The sequence below is a fragment of the Syngnathus leptorhynchus genome, chromosome 5 (assembly GCF_054491065.1).
Source record: "Syngnathus leptorhynchus isolate UIUO chromosome 5, UIUO_Slep, whole genome shotgun sequence".
NCBI classification, from domain to species: Eukaryota; Metazoa; Chordata; class Actinopteri; order Syngnathiformes; family Syngnathidae; genus Syngnathus; species Syngnathus leptorhynchus.
Window position 1 is genome coordinate 15,123,002 of NC_141199.1, and position 23,386 is coordinate 15,146,387.

Here is a 23,386-nt window from a genome sequence, read left to right on the forward strand (position 1 = left end):
CTCGATTATAAAAAATATATAAATCTTGATTATTTTGAAATCACGATTATTCATTTATTTTTATGACAAGGCAACAAAATGTTCACTTGTAAAATAACACCATTTCTTTTGAAACGCGACAGGTTTTTATAACATACATAAATAACATTATAGAATTATTTTAAAATGGAAAAAAAGATGTCAATGTATAAATCGAAGTCATTTTACATAGTGAATTTGATATTAATGCGTATTATTATTATTTTTATGATGATGCAAATCTTGTAATAATCATAAATGTAATTGAACTGTGATTAATTGTACATCACAACCTTAAGAGGTATAACATTTTCAACACAAGGATCCATCCATCCATCCATCCATCCATCCATCCATCCATCCATCCATCCATCCATCCATCCATCCATCCATCCATCCATCCATCCATCCATCCATCCATCCGTCCGTCCGTCCGTCCGTCCATATACGCAACCTTGCGCGCATTCACTTCGACTTCTTCACCCCTCAAGTTGACTTTCAGTTGTCCTCTCCGTCTCCTTCTTGTGCTGAAGGTCGCGACCTCGCCACATGCTGCTGCAGCCAAGAGGCATCCAGGTGTGAGGTTGTGTGGTGGGATGAAGAACTGAGGGTGAGCCAAAGTTCACACAGGCCAAAGAAGCCTCAGTGTGTGTGTGTGTGACAAGTGTGTGTGAATGCCAAAGTGTTGTGAAACAAATGGAAGAGTGTGTCTGCTGGCACGAGCGCCGCTTAATGTCACCGGTGAGCATTGAGGTGGCACCGCGGTCGGCCCACCTACGTGTGACACACAGCTGACAAGACACACACACAGACACACACGCACACACTCAGAGGATAAATCGTCCGAGCAAACAAAAACAACAAAAAAACTCGAAAGTTCCACGCGGCTAACCAAATTCCCCTGAACTTGAATGAACTTTTATATCAGTGGCGGGGAAAAGAATGACCTTAAATAGAAAGCGAAGGGCATTCAACACCAAAATGTAATCAATTTTCTTCCATGAATCAGATGAAAATGATTATCAGGAAATGCCTCCAATTGCGTGCCAAAGATGGAAAATCAAATTCTGTGTTTTTCTTGATTTGGTTTCATTTATGTTCAGTTTTGTTGTGTCTTGTTTTCTTTTTTTTTTTCCACTGTGTGTTTGTTTTCACCTGTTCTTGTCAGCCAGGTTTCATTCTGTTAACCAATCAGCTCTTTCCCCGCCATTGGTGTCCTTGCTTGTATTTTAGTTCTCTGGTTTGTTCTGGCTGTGTTGGTTAATTATGATTAACCTGCAAAAAAAAAGGCAGAAAATTAGAAAGTCATTCATCAAATGAAGAGATTTTCAAAACCGCTCTACAACGTAAACAAAATCTCGTAAACAAAAAATTGTTGAATACTCATCTGATATATTATTATTTTTTTGCTGGAGAAGTTTATGGTGAAAAATGGTGACTTTTACGAGAAAGTGTGGAAGAAGGACATGAGTTTCCGTAAAACCCCTCCCACCTGACATTTTAGTTTTCATGACCGACTGTCAATTATCCATTACAATAAGGAAGTGGATATTTGTGTGGTTGCATTTCATTTACTTGAAGAAAGCTGACCACTCGGGCCAAGACGCCACACAAACACACAACACAACACAACCAGCGACACAATGTTGTCATGGAGCAGTCTTGATAGTTTGGTCTGCGTGTTGTTTGCAGAGGGGGAGTTGCGTCTCCATAATCAACCTCAGCTCAGTCCTGGCTTGACGCTTTGTCTTGGGCCAAGTCTCTGTCTCCAGACACACACGTGCAAAAGTGCCTCGGATGCAGTCCCGACCCGTAGGCGAGTTGATCGCCGACACACACAAAATCTGTCAAGTTTACACTTCTAGACTGGCTAAAACAGAAACGCGCCCACCCAAATGTCCTTCCAATGACAACCAGCCAAAGTTCACATAAAGACACAACAAAAAACAATCTACTTTTTTTTTTTTTTTTTAGCACATGCTCTATATTTATCACAATAGTTTGGTTGCAGGATAATTTAAAAAGAGGCAAAGTTATTGAAGTTGTTGTCTGCAAAGATATACTTTTCCACACAAATGGTCACACTCGGGCCCCTCGAACATACCCTGGCTTGTTAGAAGTATTCCCTTGGTCCTTACAATTATGTCGTTTCAATTCCCGTGGTGTGGGGTGATGGATTTTTCTTTTGCTTTTTTGACACCAACAATTAGAAAACACCTGGAACTTGTGCTCTTGTCAAAACAACAAGTAGTTCTCCCCCCCCCCCAAAAAAAAAGTCCGTCAGTAATGTCATACAACCAAATACGCTTTAGGTGTACATATATATTTATAGAATTAAAAAAAAACATGCTTATTGAAAAATGTAAACATTGGCGAATAACATTTAATTGAAGATTAATTGCACTGAGCACGCAAGGGCCGCATCTTCACTCGGTGAATTATTTGAAGTCGTTTTATTAATTTACGTACGCTGCCGAGTTAGAACGAACAACCGGCAAGAAAGCACAAAAAGTATTATAAGACATTCACTGTGGTAACCAGGCATGAGCTCATTTCCACATTTTACAGAAGCGAAACAAGAAGTGCATCCTTTTCTCTTCTGGCTTCTGTGGCCTTGTTATTCATGAAAAGCTGCAGATACCATTCTCCGTCTTCCCTCCCCTGTCACGCTCTTTTCATCAAGCTGCTCTGTGGAAAAAGGAACTAGCTTGGGTATTTTGTTTGTGTTTCCCTAATGGCTCCCCTTGTCTATGACAACGTGGCGTAATGCGCTGGCGATGTCGCAACGCAACAATAGTGCTCACATCCTCAAAAAAAAAAAAAAAAAAAGGTTTCAACATTGCGTTTGGGTAATTGGGACTCAATGATGGCAAATAACTCCTTTGTCATGTTTTAGCGTTTGCCGTGAGTGAGCTCATGGCACTGCGATGACTTTGATCTGTCACTCTTCTTGCTCTCAAGATACATAGCGTTTTTTTTTTTTACGTGTGCGCATCGTGCGCCATTTTACCCGTGTGTGTCTGTCGGTTTCGAGTGCGTGCACAGTTGATGAAAAGGTCAAAAGCGACAAACTAAAATTACACCGAAGACAGTTAAGGTATTGCGATATTTTTGGATAGAATTGACTTTACTTCAACTCAGAGGCAATTTTGTAAAAACGTTGTCAATGTATTAAATTTCATGTCAAGTAAAACTGCAGTTTCAAACTACCATATTTTCCACACTATAAGACGCACCTAAAAACCTCCAATTTTCTCAAAAGCCGACAGCGCGCCTTATAATCCGGTGAGCCTTATATATGAACACCGTTTTAAAATGGGCCATTCATTGAAGATGTGCTTTATAATCCGGTGTGCCTTATAGTGCGGAAAATACGGTAAACTAAATAAAAAAAAAGTCCTATAATGGAGAAATGTGTTTCATATACAATGTTTCAAAAAATTAACTGAGTCAGTCTTTCCGATAAGGATTCAAAGTTGTCACGGGCGACTTATTCACAAGCGGAATGTCAGACATTCGTGTGTGTGTGTGTCTGTGTGTCAGCATATCAAGAGTGTGATGTCACCGCAGTGGAAAGTCTGACAGTGGAGGTGTGTTGCAGCCTCGGAGGCTTGAGCTTATTTATGTAAGGAGCCAGGTGTACTTGTTTATTACTGCTACACACGCGCACGCACACACACACACACACACATTTACACACACGCATAATAGTGAGGCTCCAGCCTGCCCTTAATCAGCATCTTAATTAGATTCAATAGCGTTTTTCTTATTCATAAAGATATTCATAGAATATACAATAGAAATATATATATATTATATATATATATATATATAAAATGTAGTAAAATTACATTTTATTTATTTATTAAATTTTATATTAAATGGAATTAAACGACACACACACACGAAAAATTACGCAGATTATTTTTTTCTAAATTGTTCAGTTGATTGGTGGTGAGGTAGATATTAGCGATTATATTGTAATGGGTAAATAAACAGCAAGTCGACAGCTTCTTTCTCTTCCCCTTCAATGCCACTTTGAATTCCTCCCCCCCAGCACTCAGCACCTCCCATATTGACAAAGGCGTCTGCTGTGACCAAAGTGTCAAATGCTCCAAGAATGTCCCTCCGAGTGTGTTTGTATGCGTGTGTGTCCCTCCGTACTGTCACGGGCGGCACAGTGGACTTGTGGACCTTGACATGATTGTCAGAAGAAAGAAAAAGGGGGAGGGGGCTATCAGAGAGCAACGTGACAACAAGATATGGTGAAAAATCTGAATTTAAGTGCTGGATGTTAGGAAATCTTTCCATTTGCCCATTTCCTGCAAATCTATTTTTTTTAATTTTATTTATTAACACGACCTCATCTCTCCAGGTTCTACTCACTCTTACGATTTGGACGTCACCTTTTTTGTACAACACTACCACAAATTTTACTTGCACCAAATAATTCTATGATAATAGCAAACACCGATTTTGTTGTTGATGTCATATCTGTGCTTGGGGCTTGTGTATTTTCCAGCCTCTCAGACAGGAAGTGCTACCTTAGCAATGTGACCAAAACACAGGAAGTGCCTCAAATTCCAACTTTTACACGAGTGACGGAGGGAGAGCCCCAGAGTTGGAACAATGGCCTAACACAATAATAGATTGTATTGGTTCAGAGCATGAGAATAGATTCTGTTTGGCTGTCTATCTAGATTTATATATGTCCACCTAATGTATATTTTTATACAAGTATAATATTGTATTTCTGCAGTCATACTTTCTCCAAGTGTATTTCTTTTTCTGAATCTAATTTCTGCCCCCATCATCCATTAGTACTTCTCGTTCCTCGCCTCTTCCTCAATCTATCTTCCATTCCCCGCTTCTGCAATCTCCCTCCATCAATCTCTCTCCTCTTCATCCATCTTTGCTCTTCCATCTTTCGCTATCTTTCTCATCCTCCACCATGCACAAACTTGAATGGCAATAAAACTTTATTTTTTTCATTCTCTACCTCCGATTTGATCTTTTTCTTGGCCTGCTGAGATGCCAGAACACACTTTCTCTTCTTCGTTGAGACTCATCTAGTCTGGTGAAATACGTCTGCCATCTAGTGGAGACAATTGTTATTACAACTTGAGACTGTTGAGTAATAGTAAACATTTTTTTGCATTTTCAAAAATGAATCCCAACTGTATGTCAAGTATGTAATAGAGCAACAGAACGTTCTCTCCGAACAAGCTGTTGGAAAGCTTGGGATGACACGGCCAGATAAAAGATGAGGGGTTAGGTGCGGAAATGTGTCCATGTGATTGTAAATTCCGAGGGGGACTGCTGCACACGCAGCTGTTTCTCTCCCATCCAGATGTCAGAAGAAAAGGAGACTGAGCGCTCTTCAGAGAGTGGCAGAGAAACATGCACAGGCCACATCGCTTGTATTCCCGAGCATGGGGTTCTGAAACGAAATACCGTATTGCCCCGACTATAAGACGAGTTTTTTTTTCATTGAAATAAAATTGAAAAAGGGGGGGGGTCGTCTTACATTCAGGGTCTAGACAAAGTCTTCTTTCAAACTTGAGTCTTGACAAAGAGGGGGTCGTCTTCCAGTCGGGGTCGTCTTATATTCGGGCCAAAACGGTAAGTTGGTCTAAATGTTTTATATCAGAAAAATCCGTTTTGATATCTACTGTACGTCCCCTCTAACCTTAGAATGGAACTGCCTTGCTTATCTCACGCTAGGTGGAATTCAAAACGATTGGAATTGTTGCGTGGCTTCATCTTTCAAACGCTCAAAAAGTCATCCGTCATCTTTCTGCCGACGTGTTTTCATGGGGGAGCCGTGAACTTTTGACTTTTGACAGACACACACACACACACACACACACACACACACACACTCACACACTACTACAGACAAGAACTGTATCTATTTCCCTCCTCAGGATGTTTTGAAAACGAAAGCCTTCCTCGTGTCTACATCAACATGACCGCCAGCATCTCAACGTGCGTTTAAAAAGAAGGCCGCGGTGCAGGTTGAAGGATAAACGTTGCGAAAGAAACCAGAACACTATCGTAATCATCTTTCTCCAGCTGTTTCTCCCATGAGAAATTATTACTGGACTGAATCCAAACGTACACAGAATGGCTGTCCGACATGTATAGCTGGCACGTGAGCCAAATTCACAATTTGAGAACTGTTTTGTAGCAACAGTAGCTGTGAGGGTGCTGCTCGATGATCTTTGAGCTGGGAGGTTGATGGGATATCAATAAAATGCAGTGCTTAAGATCATTTTGATGCTTTGCCGGGTGCTGCCGTTTTGGTTAGCAACCAAATTCAGATTGGCTTTATTTCTTTGTAAGTTCTCTACCTCGCCTCTTGTCGGGAGATGCGGGTTTTGGCCAGATCACAGATACGAGATGCTGAAATGAGTTTCCTCCACGAGATCTCGGAGGGGTCAACTGGAGCGGCTCGGGAATCTGGTTCAGATGTATTTTGGAGGGCGACCCAGGAAAAATGGAGAGACTGTCTCTTGGTTGAATGAAGTAGCTGAGGGAAAGCAAGTTCGGGTTTGCTAAACCGATGGCCACCACAACCTGACCCCAGAAAAGCGGAAGATGGATGAAAACGACGTGTAAGCTGTTTTTAACGGCAAGATGAGTTCAAGAGATTTTGAAGTGATTCGGGGGGCAGTTTGGGACAGAATCCAAAAATCCAAAAAGGAGAAAGGAAGTCAGCCCCATCAAATGCAGAAGAAGCGTGCACAGTCAAAGCCCCTGATTACGCGCCACCAAGAAACAAAGTGGCTGAGGTTCAAAGGCGTTCATTCTTTTCCGATGCCAACGCAGCAGAAGGCTTTGGAGGGGGAAGCGGCGAGCGAGATAACATTCACAAAGCCGTGTTCCGAGCAAAAGAATGCTTTGGGAGAAGGGGGTGGGGGGGAAGGTGCATCCAACACGGCGGACGAAAGACAAAGACAGACAAAGGTGGAACAAAAAACGGAAGAGCGATAAGCAAAAAATGATGGATACGGAACCAGAGGGGGCGGCGCGCACGCTCGCCAATCGGGCAGGCGTCAAGGTCACGCCAGGTTGGAGACTGAAGACGCTCCGCAGATGCTAACAATGACAGGGAGATCATTTCAACATCTCAGGAGTGCCTTGTCCCACTTTCGAGATATATATATATATATATATATATATATATATATATATATATATACACACACACATGTATATATACATATATTTTTATTTATTTATTTATTAATAGGCAGCGAAAAGACACTGCGTCAATCACTTTTGTGTGTTTTATCGCTAAGCTCTTTTCATATAAATCCTTACTACAAACTACACAGTGAAGTCACTTTAATCTCAGCACCCCCACACACACAAACACACAAAGTATTTGTCCACTTTACACTAATCCCCATAAACTAATTTTTAGGACTTTTGAATAGTCTTTAGTTCAAGGGATGCAGATTTGGACTGAGAGTAAAAGGAGAAGTCCCAACCATACAGTGCTGACTGAGTATCCTCACACGAACGTCTCAGGTCAAGCAAGAGACGACGGACTGTCGGCGGTCTGTGCCTCCTTCGCATCTTCAGAACTGGCGCCCAGTATGTGTGTGTAATATAATATAATATAATATAATATAATATAATATAATATAATATAATATAATATAATATAATATAATATTGACTTATTGAAAACAGATAAAAAAGTGAAATGACAAATTGTTCAGCATGGAATCCGGACTTCATGAGCGCATTTCAAAAGTGCATCAACAGCGCCCCCGCTTGTTCAATATGTGAAAGTACAGAGAAAGCCTAAAAACTAATAAATAATTTCCAGAGGTATAAATCTAGTTATTGAAACGAAAAAGTTGACATTTTTAAAATGTAATTTTCCAAGTCAAATTACGGCAATGTACACTCATGAGGAAATGTGTAAATTCTAAATTCATATTACAAAAACTCCTAAACATCTTGTGGAAAATTTAATACATAAAGAACTAGGCAATATTTCTTTGAGGTTAACATTGACTTGACGGGGGTGCAAAAGTCTGTTGTGCTTCTTATGAAAAAAGATGAATTTTTAAATGTACGGTAACGGTGGGATTGACCTTTCTCAAAATGCCTCACTGTAATCCTCTTCTGCATCCAGAAAGCATTTTGAATTCAATCTGCAGTGGCGCCACTTAAAGGCGTGCTGTTGTTAGGCAAGCGAGGGTGGAATATTATTCGGCGCTGCCAAAAAAAGCCAGAGAAAAGTGGGAGGGAGAAGGCGGCGAGGTTAAAGAAGAGCCAGGGTGGAAAAGAGGAGGATGTGAAGACAGCAGAGATCCATTCAAGGCACGTGTTGCCTTGATTTGATCCAACTTTGCCATTCTGGTGAGAATTCAACCCAACAGTGCCCCTGCTGGGGTACTCGCAAAACTACAGTATACGAGAATGTGAATTTGACATTTTTGAGCATCGGACAAAACACCAAATATAATTTGAAACCTATCTTAGATTTGCCCTTTAAATAAAACAGCAAACGGACAATTTGACTTTTTGGATAAATGTCCTAAAAGTGTACCCGTAACCTAAATCAGCTTCTCATACATACAAAGATTGTCTCTTAGACGAGATGCGTCAGTTCATGTATTTCCTTGAACTGATTATTTTATATAGTGTCATATGCAGCATTTTAGGCCTCTTCAGGATAATTCTAATTTCAACGAGACAAAAATAGGCAGTGTTAAGCGTATGTAATGTGATACGGGATTCTTTGGGAGTTTTGAACATAACGTGTCACCTCTGACCTATTGTAAATGGTCGAGGCAATTCATTAGAATCTGAACCGCTTCAATCCTGAACCATAAAATCAACATGTTGTATAAAACATCCTAATTATCGTCCCACTTATGCATTGGAAACATGTTTTGCAGGTGCTTGACAGTAAATAAGTACTTGGCAGGTCACAAGCAAGCATGACCTGATGACATTCATTAGCAGCTTCATTAGACCGAAGGGCGACGCTCATTACGGAGAGATGGCAGACAAATGTGAAAGTGACATTGTGTCACAAATGCTAATGTACCGTTGATGCTGAAAATTCATAAAATTCATAAAAGTACCGAGCACAGAAGCCTGGGGAAAATTGACACATTTCAGATTATTAAAATAAATGGATGGATGGATGGATGGATGGATGGATGGATGGATGGATGGATGGATGGATGGATGGATGGATGGATGGATGGATGGATGGATGGATTTCAAGTGAATGAACACAAAGCAGGGTCGTGTAAACTCCTTCAAGTTGCCGCGTGGCTTTCCAATGTGTTTGCGCTCTTTAAACGTAGACTCGATTTTCGCTACTTTTCACATTAATCGTAACGACAGTAAAACAACGGGCGCATCCACGTGTGCTGTTAAAAAAAAAAAAAAAAACATCTCTTCCGCAAAGATGAAACCCATTAACACGCGACAAAACATCGATTTACGCCTTCATGCACCCAGGGACCTTATTTTGGGACTTCAACAAATTATTATTTGGGATCCTGCTTTAGAGGAGTTAGCAAGAAACATGTTTTGATTGATTAAAAGATATCAAGAGTAGAAATCCATTGTATGTTGCAATTCTAGCAATGACACAGGAATTCGATGCACAATTTGTCTTCGCGGGCCACATAAAATGATGTGGCGGGCCGTATCTGGCCCTGGGCCTTGAGTTTGACACCTGTGGATTAGATTAAAACGTTCTACAATCCAGGAGACTCCAGGTGCAAAATAAAATGTACGTGTATATAAAAGTAAAAAAGTGGATTTTGCATTCACACATTTCTACCGAAATTTCATTCTTTAGTTTGTTTATAGTACTTTTGCTTTGTGACTGTCAGCATCTCATTTTCAACCACCTGTCAAAGCAGGCTTTTTTTTTTTTTTTTACACATTTTGCAAGGTGGCTGTTTTGCATAAATATCGCTGAAAGAAGTTATGAAAAGTACAGTACTTGAATCTTGGCTCTTTTGCAGGTCATTATGCCTCAAAAAGTTGTCGTTTTTGGAAATATTCCGCTTTCTGGGTTCTGTGTGCTGAAAAATGGAGATGACTTAATACATGTTTCGGATATTGTGGGAACACTGTTGGAAACAAATGAGTTTATTTTTGGTGGATCAATTGTTAGTTTCTGATAAATTAGAATTTGCTATGAAATTAGAATTTCCTAAAATTTCCTAGACATTTTGAAACATTTTCCAAAAATGTCCTAGAATTTCTGAGAATTTTCCAGAGTTTCTGCACCAGTGCTTGTTTGGTTGAGTCCTGCGAAGTTGTAATAGGTTTGAAAGATTGCTGGTATAAAGATAAGTTGGGTCAGATTCCGAAGCTTTGTTTGAGAGCTGAGGCAAAGTTTTCCCAACATTTTGCGTCAAACAAATATGTTGAACATTGAGTTCAAGGATTCTTCTGTACGTACATGAAAAATAATGTTATTATCAAATTAATTACGCAGAAATTAAGTTCAACAAAATCTTTTGAATGCATAATACAAAGACAAAAGTCTCCATTCTGTGGTCTTGAAAAAAAAAAAAAAAATGGTGAAGAAAATTTTAAAAAATCCAAAGTACAAACATCACCCTTCCGCACTGTAAACGGAGAGGTCAGAGGCCATGGTGACGAGCAGTTCCCACGGAAACTGATTGAAAGGCCTCTGGACCGCCCCCGTCGCCTGACCTCGACTCTCCTTAATCATCAGCATCACGTCGTCGTCATCCAGCATGCGGATGAGGTCGCCCTCGTAGTCGCGGTAATTCAGCGCAATGTCACCCACCTTGAACACGTCCCTGAGAACACACACATACTTCAATGCAGCGGTTGCCATGGAGATGAAAACAATGAACTCATTTCACATTGGATTAATGATGCTCGCTAACACATTACTCCCCTCGTTCTTTTTATTTTTAGACTGGAGATCCATTTTTTATGAGGGGGATTTTTTTTTTTCCTTAACATACACACTGGCAAATACATCTGAAATATAGAAAAAATATTTTTGGGACATATCTGAATGGTGCTAAAAGTGAAGTAGCAAGCAAGAAATTATTCAAAAAAATTAAAAACTATACAAATTAAAAAAGTGTACAAATAGTGGAAGAACATTACAAATAATACAATTAAATTAGATTCATAAAATAAAATTTGGCCAGTGTTAGAATCACGGTAGTGCTGCTGAGCAGCTAACGAGCAACTACGCTGTTGTATTGCGTGCGGGCATGTTGCTGCGTCGCTGCGTGACGAGACCACGAAGGAGCTTGAGGGTGGAGAAGGTCCCTTGAGAGCTCATTTGATGGGCGCCGGCTTTTAGAGTGGCGCTCACTCGAACTTATTTGCAAGAACCACACGGGAGACAGTATGCCCTTTGAGCACTTGCAAGTGGAGAAATTGTTTGTCACTGTACATACAGTGATGTTCAAACAAAGTCTGCCTTTGGTCTCTTGCAAAGTGAGAAAATAAGTTGATTTGGTGGTCACCTCAGCAACTGGTTAATCAGTGCAGAGGGGTCCCAGCTCATTGTTTTACATGGTGGTGGAAACAGAAACTAGTGGAGCATTTTAGATGACTAACTAAGCAAGAATGTTTCCACACCATTTGGAAAGTTTCAACAACTGAATGGTTAAACCTTTCAGAGTCAAGGAAAGGTAAAAGGTTTAAACAAAGTTAATAATTCTAGTCTACATTCCAACATAATCAACCCTAACACCGGCGATTGGTAGGCACCAACTTAGAAGCTCAATCAACGCGAGTGAGATTGATATATTTTTCCATAGTTTTTTTTTTTTTTCAAGGATGGTTGTTTTAATGTATATACTAAATATTTACAGACTTAAAAGTAGGGCTGAACGATTAAAGATTTGATATTTTCATAGACAGGCGCAACTAGAAAGAGGTGTTTGCGCCGTAGTGGGAGTGAACACAGCTGACTTAATGGAAGCAGCTCATTCCATTTAAATACAGCGTGGGAGAGGCCCATACACTTTGACTGTGCGGAAGCAGACAGAGACTGCATGGAACTCACACTTTATCTTTTGGAAATGCGTAGAACAACAATTACCTCATCCGAGACATCAGCTCCTTGTGTGTTGGCTGGATGTTGAGGTCCTCTTGAACGCACACGTCCCTGCAAGTGGACACGCAGACATTACAAAATACACAAAAAAAAAACAGCTAAGCTAAGCTATCGTCGTTTTTTTTTTCGGCTGTGGAACGAATTAAACAAATTGCAGTGTATTCTTATGGAAATATTTGATCCAACATACCACTATTTCACGTTTCAAGTAGGTCCCGGAACGAATTAAATTTCTATGTAGAAGTTTGACTGTAGTAAAAATAGTAAGCAAAATATAAATAAATATATAATAGGTATGCTGCCAAAGTGGAAACATCAGGACGGACGGATGGATAGATGAAACCATATTATAGAAATGATGTAATTGTACCTGGTTTGGATTCCAGAAGGGGTGAGCAGATAGCATCGCAGGCAGCTGTAGGTGTGGCCTTCTCCTTCGCCCTCCGATTCACTCTCCGGGAGGGGCTTGATGATCTTCACAAAGGATTGTGGAAAAATACCCGTCTGGTTGTTGACCGTGCCCTGTGGCAAATAATAACAATCGGAGACAAATGTGAGGAATTTGCACCCGGAGACGTGTTAGTCTGACTAATTAGCTCGTGCACGATAAATGACAATTAGCATGTAAGCCTGGCTAACTACGCTTCAGTGTGTGAGTAGTCATAAATATTTATATAAGTAAATAAAGCAATTATCACTTTTCCAAACACTGCTTGACTTACCAAGTGAACGGAAATGGAAACTATTTTTCCCTTAGGAAATTACAGAAATAGAACAGTTATTATTTGATTTTGAATAATATTATTATTTTATGTAATAATGTTATTGTAAGTCATATTCAAATATTCTTAACAAGTCGGGAAAAAAAACGAGTCAACCACATTCCAATATTGTGTTTTCTAAATGTATGTTGAGATGACGCAATAAACATATTATGACATTTTCCATTAGCATTATTGGATCTGTGCGCGGAGCAGTCAGAAGGTAAAAATAAGACGAAGATAAGAGCATCCTCCACAATGGCTTTGTCACCCCCTCACTGCACCCACCTCCTGTTACTTCATCTTTTTAGCAGCTTTTATTGGCGTCTGCACACTAAGCACGACTTCTTTGTTCAGATACAAAATATTTCACTTTTGGGCACAATACATTTGAATTTTAAGCTTTTGTCTTTAAACATTGACATATGTGACACATTTTAAATGACGTATTTTAACGTTTCTTTTTCCCTCCAATTAAATTATGTATTTGTTACGTTTGAATTCAAATGATTTTGTTGTGTTGTTGAATTGTTCGTTAGAAATATTTATCTGAATTTAGTTATTAACTAACATTTTCTTTCTTTCTTTTATTTAATTGATAATTGACTTGATTTGTTATTTATTTATGATTTAATTTCAATTATTTTTATTTGAAGTTTTGATTTTTTATTTATACATTTACATTTTTTACTTCATTTTAAAAAAAAACAATTTATTTTGATATCATTTTTTATTTAACATTATTTTTCATTTCCTGCATAAGCACAGAGATATCACGGTGGCAACTGCAACCTCATTTTTAATAAACAACAAGCCTACTGTTACTGCAGTTAAATGTTTTTGGTAAAGGAGCATCAAGGATATTTTAAGGGGACACCTGATATAAAAAGTTTGTGAATCGTCAATCTAATCAAAAGGCTTACTTGAAGCGAGTCACGAGAAGGAGTCATGTCACATCACTCTTCAAATCATCATTTTCTTGCTTAAATGCCATCCACATTTTTTTAGGATTTGGCACTGCACTGTACGTACCTCCAGCCAGTCGGTGTTGACTCGATGCAGCAGGAAGATCAAGTCTCCTCTCTTCAGGTTCAACTCTGCCTTGCTACTGCCACAAAAGTCAAACATGGCCTGGTGCAAGAGAAGAAACAGTTGAAGTTGAACTTTGTTTCATAATTACAATTGTTTCGTGTTAGCTCAGCTAACAATTCCACATGTGCGTAGGTGTATTATGTAATATATATTATTAAATATAAATATATATATATATATATATATATATATATATATATATATATATATATATCCTGTATATATAAATATATAATATAAAATATAAAATAAAATATATATATACGATATATATATATATATATATAACTGCAAAAAAATATTTGAAGTTCACAATGGTAAAAGTATTTGCCACCATCTTAGAGGATACAAGCAAACCAGCAGGCATGCTCGGAAAACAATCCAACATTTTTAAATATATGCATCACCGAGCCAAACAAGCAGCGAGCACGGAAGGAGCCGCGACGAGATGATGCGCACAGCAGTGGCTCAGCTGCCCCCCCCAAAAGGAAAAAAAAAAACGGAGCAGTGGGAGGGAGGTGAAGAAGAAGAGGAGGAGGAGGTAGGAATAGTCAAATTTAAACAGAGGTGAGGGGCTGACAGATCACTGCTGCCTTTGCTGTCCGCTTGGCTTGCAGCGAGTGTGGAAGATCGGGATCAAATTCACGGGACGATGTGTGGTGAGCGACTTTGTCTCGTTTTTATCATCTGTGGAACTATTATAAAATGCTATTGTGTATGCGCGTTCGTATCAACACACACAGTTTAATTGGTGACTGTTAATTTTAGTCAGTTGTAAAAATTCCGATCACTCCAAACGCAACACGTCACCGTCAAAAGTGATGCATGAAAAAAAAAAAGTAAAAAAAAATAAAAATGAATTGTTTGAATTATTCAACAGGTCATGAATACTTCATATTGATCTGTACGTGCCGAGGAAAAATTTGACGACTGTATCGAAGGACTCAAATTGTTACATTTATGCAATATCAGGGATTCATTGATAATTCTAAGTGTTTTCAAAAAGGTAAAAATAATACTGCAGTATTTATTGTGTCTTTAAATCATGTCGTGTTGTGTTGCACGATGGGTCAACAAGACTTTTGTGCGTGTGTGCGTGCGTGATTTTAATCCCAGTGTGAACAGAATGAGAAATCTGGATTAACTATCAGATTAGTTTGACCGTGTTGACACCAACACTCCCACACACAAACTAAGTATAAGAGACACATTGGAACTTGAAGTAAGAATGTCTTTGCACAGAACTTTTCTTGTAGCCTCGAGTTGCTTTCTGGGTGTAATGTGCTTGTTTTGGTGGCGATACTGCGGACAACAACAAAAATCACTTAATTGCCTTTTTTCACTAAATCTAGAGTTTGATTTGCTTGGTTTAGTAGCATATGACGACCGCAAGCAAAAAAAAAAACTAAAACATAAAAACCCTTGCTACTTGCTTTTTTTTATTCATTTATTTTTACATGGCTAACTTTGTAAATGAAAGGTATTTATGCTTACAGAATATTTGTCCAATTATATTTGGATTTTTGTCTTTTTAGCATGAAAGTACAGTTACACAAGCATTTAAGACATAGAATCTAAATTGAAGTCATTAGATTCATTTATTTTATGGTTTTGTTGAATATTGTTTTAAATGTATTTACTTTTTTAAGCGTTTTTAATTTTTAGGTGTGAAAATGATGATATTTTAATAATGAGTTATGAATTAAAATTAAATTGTTTATTATTTACTACCTCATCTTTGAACATACACGTTCACAATTCGTCAAATTGAATTATTATCTTTTTACTTACAAATATGTTTGTCCCAAAAAAAGTGAAACGTTTGTATTTTTCTGTCACCTGCTTATTTTATTTTCTAAAAATCATTTTTTTGTAACTAACATTTTCTAATTTTTGTGTCAAAATTCTGACACAATCAAAAAAGTATAAAAAATGTATCAGTTAAAAAAAAACACAATAATTCTGCTCCAACAAATTCCTAAATGTTGGCTTTTTCCGTTATTAATTTCATTCTTTTAAATATTCAACATTTGTGTAAAAATGCTGATATGCAAGTAAAAAAAAGGCACACATTTTAAAATGCACAGTATTTTTACTTTTTGCATTTTTTTTCTTCCCATTTGTTAAAAGTAACTCCATCCAGACTTTTTTTTTGTTAGAGATTATTTGACTGCGAACGATAATTTGACATCACTTGCCACTAGAGTGCAAAACAAAAAGACAGTATACGGGATGACTTTGATTTCCTTGGAGTCCATCAACGTTTGCAAAAAACAAAGAAAACGTATGCAGGGTTAGCAAGAATGGAGCAGTTGAGCTCTTTTGCGCCGGCGCGATTCGTTTGCGCAGGCAACGACTGTAAATGACGCCTGGGTTGAGCTCGGGCACAGGAGCAATCATCTTGAGCAATTAGTGGCGCGCCTACCCGCCCTAACAAGCTTGTAAAAAGCTTTCTCTCCTTGATTAGCGGCAGTGAGGAGGGAGCTGATGTTCCCTAGGAGAAAAGCCAAAAGAGGAATCTTTCCTGAGGTCTCTACTGGATGGAGATTTGACTAGGTGGATTGTCTAACGACTGTACCTGCAGGCCAATTCGAAACTGTCAGCCATGTTTCCATGGTTACAGCTAAGAATCCTCACCATTTCTGGCATGCTGAATAAGATGTGAGGAATCTGAAAGTTTGGAGACAAGCAAAGAGCTGCTGAAAATGCACGGGAGAGAAGGAGCAGAAATAAAATGTTGAGTAGGTTGGCAGCATTGTGGGTAGATTACACCAGTGTGGGAGAGAGAGTGAGGGAGGGAGGGAGAGAGCGAGAGGCAAGTGAACTATAGAGAGGCCAATAAAAGATTGCTGAAGTGTGCAGACGGTTTGGTATGCTCCATTTTTTTTTTTTTCTAATGCATTCATTTCTATGCGGCAGCAGTTTTGGCAAAGTGTTTCTGCAAGAGCACAAAGTACGCTTAGAACAAAAGCAGCAGCACCACGTGAATTCAGGCCACTTTTGAACACCATGAAAAAATGATCTTCCATTGCTCTTCCATTAGATGGCAGAAGATCCAATGAACCTGTTGCCATTGGTCACGTTTACTTTCTACATATTGTCGTTTGAATTTGTGCGTCTACGCCCCCTACCGAGCTGGATTTAGTCCAGTTGTTACGTTGCGGGAGGCCATGGAGATGGTAACCATAGCAACAATAACAAATAAAGACAATTGATAAGCGTGTATATACCTCAGCCCTGGGTGATGAGAAGAGGTCAGGTTTGGGTTTGACTGTCTTCCTAAGAGGTCAAGAAAATGAAATTTAGGAGGAAGTAATGAGAGTCAAATTTTGCATCATTTCCTCTTAAGAGAGTTTCCACTTACTACATGTTCACCTGATGAAACACGCTATGTATATAACAGCTGTCATCACAAATAAGGAAGTAAGCTTTTCCTTACAATATCGAAGTACGAATGCAAAACCCAGTTGTTGTTTTTTACAGCCCCTGAAATTCTTCAGAAAATGCTGATAAAGATTCTTCATATGTTGCCTGCGGGACTTTGGGTTGGAATGTAAAAAACAATTACCGGAAAAAGTGAATTATATGGTCTGCCAGGGGAGGTCAGTGCTCCAGCAGACCCCCCTCTAGCTCCGTCACTGAAATGAAACTAATGTCTGTGTGGCTTATAGATAAATGAGCAAGTTGTTGACCTGACTCATGTCTCCTGCGTTAAATTAATGACTTTGAGCACAATATAAGTTTTATCATTCTGAGAATGCTTCTTTGACTCTTTAGCAATTTTATCAGGGATGCTTCATGACATACACGGACTAAGGGGCTCACACTTTGCGGGTAGGCGGTCGCAGACGCCTGAGCGCTCGAGGCTGATGTTGGCCGTCTTGCTCCGTCTGGTAGAAGAACATCCTGAGATCCTCATCCAGCAGCAACCATGTCGGCAGGCCCAACAGCCTCTGCGGATGAGAGGAGAGGAGGAATCGGATTGGGTTGTGGGAGTCGAGGGAGGTGGAAGGTTGCGAAGCGGGAAAAGATGGAAAGTAAAACCATGTAGGTTGCGGCCAAACGAGCCAGGCAAGTGAGTGGGAGAAGACGACTCGTTTGCGCGTTGTTGTTTTTTAGGCCGCACGCAACGTGTCAAAAGTCGAGATAGAGAGCGAGAGATAGAGAGACAGAGAGACAGAGAGACAGAGAGAGAGAAAGACAGAGAAAGAAAGAGAGAGCGAGAGCGAGAGAGAGAGTGAGAGAGAGAGAAAGAGAGAGAGAAAGAGAGAGAGAGAGAGAGAGAGAGAGAGAGCGAGAGAGAGCGAGAGAGAGACGCCTACGTGTGCAGCTTCATCTGCAAACTGATGCTCCGGTAAACGCCATCCACCTACTACAGCATCTTTCGGCCCACTTCTACGTAAAGTTGCAGCAGGAGCGAAAAAAATTCAAACGCTGCGTTTACCTTCATGTACGTGTTCAGCTCAGGGATTCGACTCTCCGCAATCTCCCGTTTGTTGCCGATGAACACTTTACCTGGAGACAAAGAAAATGTAGTTTATTATTGTACTTTGGAAAAAAAAAAAAAGCAAGATAAATACCGTGCAGGTCACTCAAGTTAGGGGGAAAATAGAAAATGGCAACAAGACAGCAAAATGCCAATTTGCAGGTGGTCTGTAGAAATTGTTGAACTAGCCTAGTTGAAAGTTGGCAGTTAACCTCTACTCCCAAAATTGGCCATCTAGAGTTAGCCACTGCTCCAAAAAGACAAAATTACGTTGAGAACTTGGAAGAGCCATTTCACTACGTCATGTTAAGGTCACACTCAATCAATTCCCACCTCCTCAAGCTCTCATTCACACCCAAGCAATAAATGACTCAGAAACTCTGTGACAGGAGTTCGTTTGAATCGAATCAAATTGTCTTGACTAATCCTTCATCTTAGATTTGAAAAAAATCCACATGGCTGGAAAAAAAACACTTTGGATTAAAACAAAATTAGTGGGCAAAAGAGAGTCATTGTGCTATCTGATGACTTCTTTCAAAGTGTCCTCAAAGACCTTTTTTTTATTTTTTTCCGCCCATGCCGCCCGACATAATATCATCCCATGTCTCTCCTTCGGTTTCCCTTTCTATCTTGATGAGCTCCGCAATTAAATCCATCAGCTCTAATATCATGCAGCAGATTCCTCTGTGGCAGATGCTAAAGTTTGGAGAAAAGTTGAACCTTCATCATCACCTCCCAATTCAGTGGGTGAGACTGATTAAAATCATAATGTATTCCATTTCCGCAAAAGAAGATATGGTGAGTAGGAAGCAGAAATTCAAACCAGCACATTTTGAAAGATTTTTCTACTTTTGAATTTCATAAAGATGCGATAATGCAATACTGGTCTGAAACGATAAATTGGTCAACATTGAGATTTTTTTTGTTAAATGACTTTGTGTCTAATGGGAAAAAACAAAAACAAGTGCGATCAAATGAAAAAGCAAAATGTGTCGATTTTTCATCGGACAGAACCACCAAGAAAGCAATCGATGCTACACACACCGAAGCTCGCAAACTAACAAATTACGAGCTAATCGTGAATCAATTATTGCAAAATCCCAACAGTTGATTGACTTGAGTCATTATTGCCGATAAAAGTATCGGTGACACACCGACAGTTTTGCGTTTAACTCCATTCGTAGTGATTTCATTGGTGTACTTTGGGTACAAAGCATTTAACGGCATCCTGTGGCGCAATTAACGGACGCCCCAGTGTCACAAACAGGTGCGCCGCATCTCCAGCAGCTCGCAATCAAACTCCGAAATTGTTTCGTAAGCTACTTTTTGCACACAGCAGGCCCACAAGCAAAACAAAAAAAACTTTCTGGATGACAGAATGAATAAATCGTTACGGAGATGGGATTATTTAACTGATACCTGGAAGTGTGGGCAGCACGCAGGTGTTGGGACCAGGTCTGTCTGGATCCTCTGGAGAGTATCTGTACTCCAAGATCTGGTGCAGGCTGAAAAATTCACTGTAGCGCCTGTAGATTAGATACTTGCTCCATCCTTTGGTTTTCACCTCAACAACAAACCTCTGCACAGTGAATGGAAGACAAAGATGTTTCCTTGGTTGCTTTGAAATGCTAACATGCTTTTTTTTTTCTCCAAACTTACAAAGTAGTCGATGAAGCCTTTTTTCTCCTCAATATCCGCAATTGTGGCACTGATGGGGATGTTATTAGGCAGTTGGTCAAAGTCACTAGGAAATAGAAAACACTTTGTGTTACAATCAATGATATAAATAAAATATATAAACTTAATTCATAGAGTTTCAAATATATTCATGTAAGGTGCAGATATTGGAGTCACCATCCGCCATTCTAGAATTTAACCCAACACCATTTTAAATATAGTTTACAAAACTATAGTTTGCTGTGGTTTCCCCATTTTAAAATGATTAAACAAGAAATATGTGGTTTCCCCATTTTAAAATGATGAAATAAGAAATATAACACAAGCGTGGCCTACCCCAACCACTTTTGTAAACTCACCTCTCGTAGCGCAGCTGCTGCGGTAGCGACATGGCCGAAGGTGTCAGAAAGCAAACAAAATGTTTCAAAGTGTGACTGAGAAGTGGAAAGCAGCATTAGGAAATGAGGGGCTGGCAACCAGGAAGTGTTTTGCACGGGGCTTTCCAAACAAACCAAAAAAAGGGAACTATAGATAAAACATGATGCTCAATTTTATATACAAAAAAAAAGCAATACATTAAATATTTGGATTCATTCAAGATGTGCATACTTTTATGTGACGTTGCCCATTTGAAGTCTTTATGTAATATTATTATCACTTCAAGACCTTATTTTATTTTTACTCTGATTATTACTATTATGAGGAGAAAATGTCTTAAAATTATACACATAGTATATCATATTGGCCAGTGATAAAATTTTTGACATCACCTCAAAAAAGACTTTACACCATACTCACCAGTCACCACATTCAAATACAGTGGCGTAGCAGGCCTAAGTGTTCATCAAAAACAAGGCACGGGTGTTATTCCTAGACAGTACCTTTTATTGTAATCAAAATTTAGACTTTATTAATGAACAGGTGGATTTGAAACGTTAAGTTTGCAACTGATGCAATTTTTTTATTTTTTTTTGAAAGAAGTAGATGTTAGTACCTCAGCTTAAATGCGTGAGTGAGGCTTCTCAGTCGTGACTGACGATTGGCGTTGAATCAAATGCGATGCAAAGTGAAGGACAAACAGTGTTTTGCCGCTGTGTGTGACACTGCAAGTGAAAAGATGTGGAGAAATACACACAAATACACAACGCATACAAGTTCAGACACTTGTGGAAGGTGCCATTCAATCTTTACATTGTGTATGAAAAGAGAGTCTTAATAAGTTGGAAATCGGATTAAAGTGGGTTGGAGAAGTCAAATAAAAGAAGTAAAATGTCTTTCTATATTCACTGTGTGTGGGTCTGGAACTTGTGTTGCAAATTGATGGTTATTATTTGCAAGAGTTTGTCGCTTATCCGATTTATTGTGTCATTACATAATAAGAGGCTGGATGCGTAACAGGCCGACCAGCCAACAACTTGCTGGATTCCTTTTTCAAAATGCGCCCACGGCCGCCCTCACATGCCGAGGCCGTAGCGTGGACGCTAAATATACCGTTGTTAGCGCCGGTGCATATTCTGTAAATAGTGGGGGGCGGGGGGGGGGGGGGGGGGGCTTCCGTCTTCCCACTCAAGATGCTTGAGTAGTTAGCCACAGCTGCTAATGAGTCACTTATAGTAAATGCTTTTTCAAAAATGATTTATGAACCTGATGAAATAATATAATAATAATAATATATAGTGATTCAAAACATAACACTACATACTTTGTCTTGTATGTTGCCATGGCAACGTGTACACTTCTCACGACGTATTGCGTAACTTGTATTTCCTCTGCATGTCCATTCATCCAGCTGACAGGATGGTGATGACGGACCTGTTGAAAGCGGAGGAGATCAAGAAAGCTCTTGATGCCTTTGCAGGTTGGATTAGTGTACATTATTACATCTCTCAGTATTGTGATTTGTTGTAGTACCAAGACCAACCGATGAGAGGCAGCACGGTGCCGCAATGCACCCAGACTGTGGAAAAATACAGAGAAACCAAAGTGAGGCTTTAGTGTTGAGAAAATTAATCCCCTCCTACCCATACCTTTATAATTTCCTATTCATACCACAAGATGGTAGCAAAGCACTATGTTTGTCTAAATGAATTACGCAGTTTCTTAGGTCCAACATGCTGGTCCACAGGCCTTTGCGGTCTTGGCCCAATTATGGGTAAGCTTAACGCTGATGTTCTTCGGCCTTCTTTGTTTCGCTGAGTAGCAGAGACATTCGACCCTAAAAAGTTCTTCGACCTGGTGGGAATGACGGCGATGTCAGCCGAGAGCGTCAAGCAGGTCTTCCGGGTTCTTGATGTGGATGGAAGCGGTTTCATCGAAGAAGATGAACTCAAGTGAGTCAAACATGAAAAAGATTTCTGCTCTTTTTGTTTTTAACATAATCAACCACAGAGAAACATTCCATCTTGCTCAGGTTTGTGCTGAAGGGTTTCTCCAAGGACGGCAGAGACTTGACAGATGAAGAGACAAGAGTGTTCCTCAAAGCTGCGGACAAGGACGGCGACGGCAAGATCGGAATTGACGGTGAGAGAACGAGTGTCAGAATGCTAACGTATAGAAGGACAGATGTACAAGTTGATGTGAAACATAGCCTAGTTAGTCGAAAGAACAAAAAACAATCAGGGGTGGTGAATTTACTGGCTACAAGTCTCAGTGGCCCAATTGGGTTCCACTTTGGAGGTTCCTCTGTATTTTCCGCACAGTAGCATACAAGTTCTCGATTTTGTCTCATTTGTTGTTTTTTTTTTGCTCACCAGAGTTTGAAGCGATGGTGCATGAGTAAAAGCAGGACCTCTTCTTCCGCCTCCCTGAATTCATAGTTTGTACCTGCCACCATCAAACTTCTTTCACCTCACCGGGAGAAGCCGTACATGGACCAGCCTGACCCGCTCACCCACGAAAACAGGCAGCGTCTATGGGGAGGTGTTACCAGATTTGGGTTACATGTTTTTGTTGGGTATCAAATGTACTTCTCAATCGTTCTTGATGAGCTCATAAAGATGGCTTGGTGCTAGTGCTGTTGTATTCCAAATGATTCTTTTTCAAAACTGTTCATTTTTATGGTTTGGTCACATGCCAGTGCACCCCGCATTATCTTGCTCTTCACCACGCAGCCCCACTCATCCGTGCCTAAAAATTCACAACCAAAAAAGTGAGAGAAGACAGTAAGAAATGACAATAAAAGAGTTCTTGAGTAATGGATATTTCTTTTTACTTGTTACCTCCAAAACAAACCTGTTGAATATTAAAATA

General features: G+C 39.6%; 2 protein-coding genes across 2 annotated transcripts; one reads left to right on the plus strand and one right to left on the minus strand.

Annotated features, from left to right (window-relative positions):
* Positions 1 to 9,616: 9,616 nt before the first annotated feature.
* Positions 9,617 to 21,369, minus strand: ncf4 (neutrophil cytosolic factor 4). The gene is made up of 10 exons (XM_085912278.1): positions 20,497 to 21,369; positions 20,120 to 20,204; positions 19,880 to 20,039; positions 18,419 to 18,489; positions 17,800 to 17,927; positions 17,205 to 17,253; positions 13,915 to 14,013; positions 12,492 to 12,643; positions 12,107 to 12,172; positions 9,617 to 10,838 (listed from the first exon to the last, which is right to left on the minus strand). The coding sequence occupies exons 1-10, from the start codon at positions 20,526 to 20,528 to the stop codon at positions 10,628 to 10,630; spliced, it is 1,053 nt and encodes a 350-aa protein (XP_085768404.1). The 5' UTR covers positions 20,529 to 21,369; the 3' UTR covers positions 9,617 to 10,627.
* Positions 14,550 to 23,293, plus strand: pvalb7 (parvalbumin 7). Its single transcript, XM_085912279.1, has 5 exons — positions 14,550 to 14,633; positions 21,927 to 21,995; positions 22,338 to 22,467; positions 22,548 to 22,657; positions 22,891 to 23,293. The coding sequence occupies exons 1-5, from the start codon at positions 14,627 to 14,629 to the stop codon at positions 22,914 to 22,916; spliced, it is 342 nt and encodes a 113-aa protein (XP_085768405.1). The 5' UTR covers positions 14,550 to 14,626; the 3' UTR covers positions 22,917 to 23,293.
* The last annotated feature ends 93 nt before the right edge of the window (positions 23,294 to 23,386 follow it).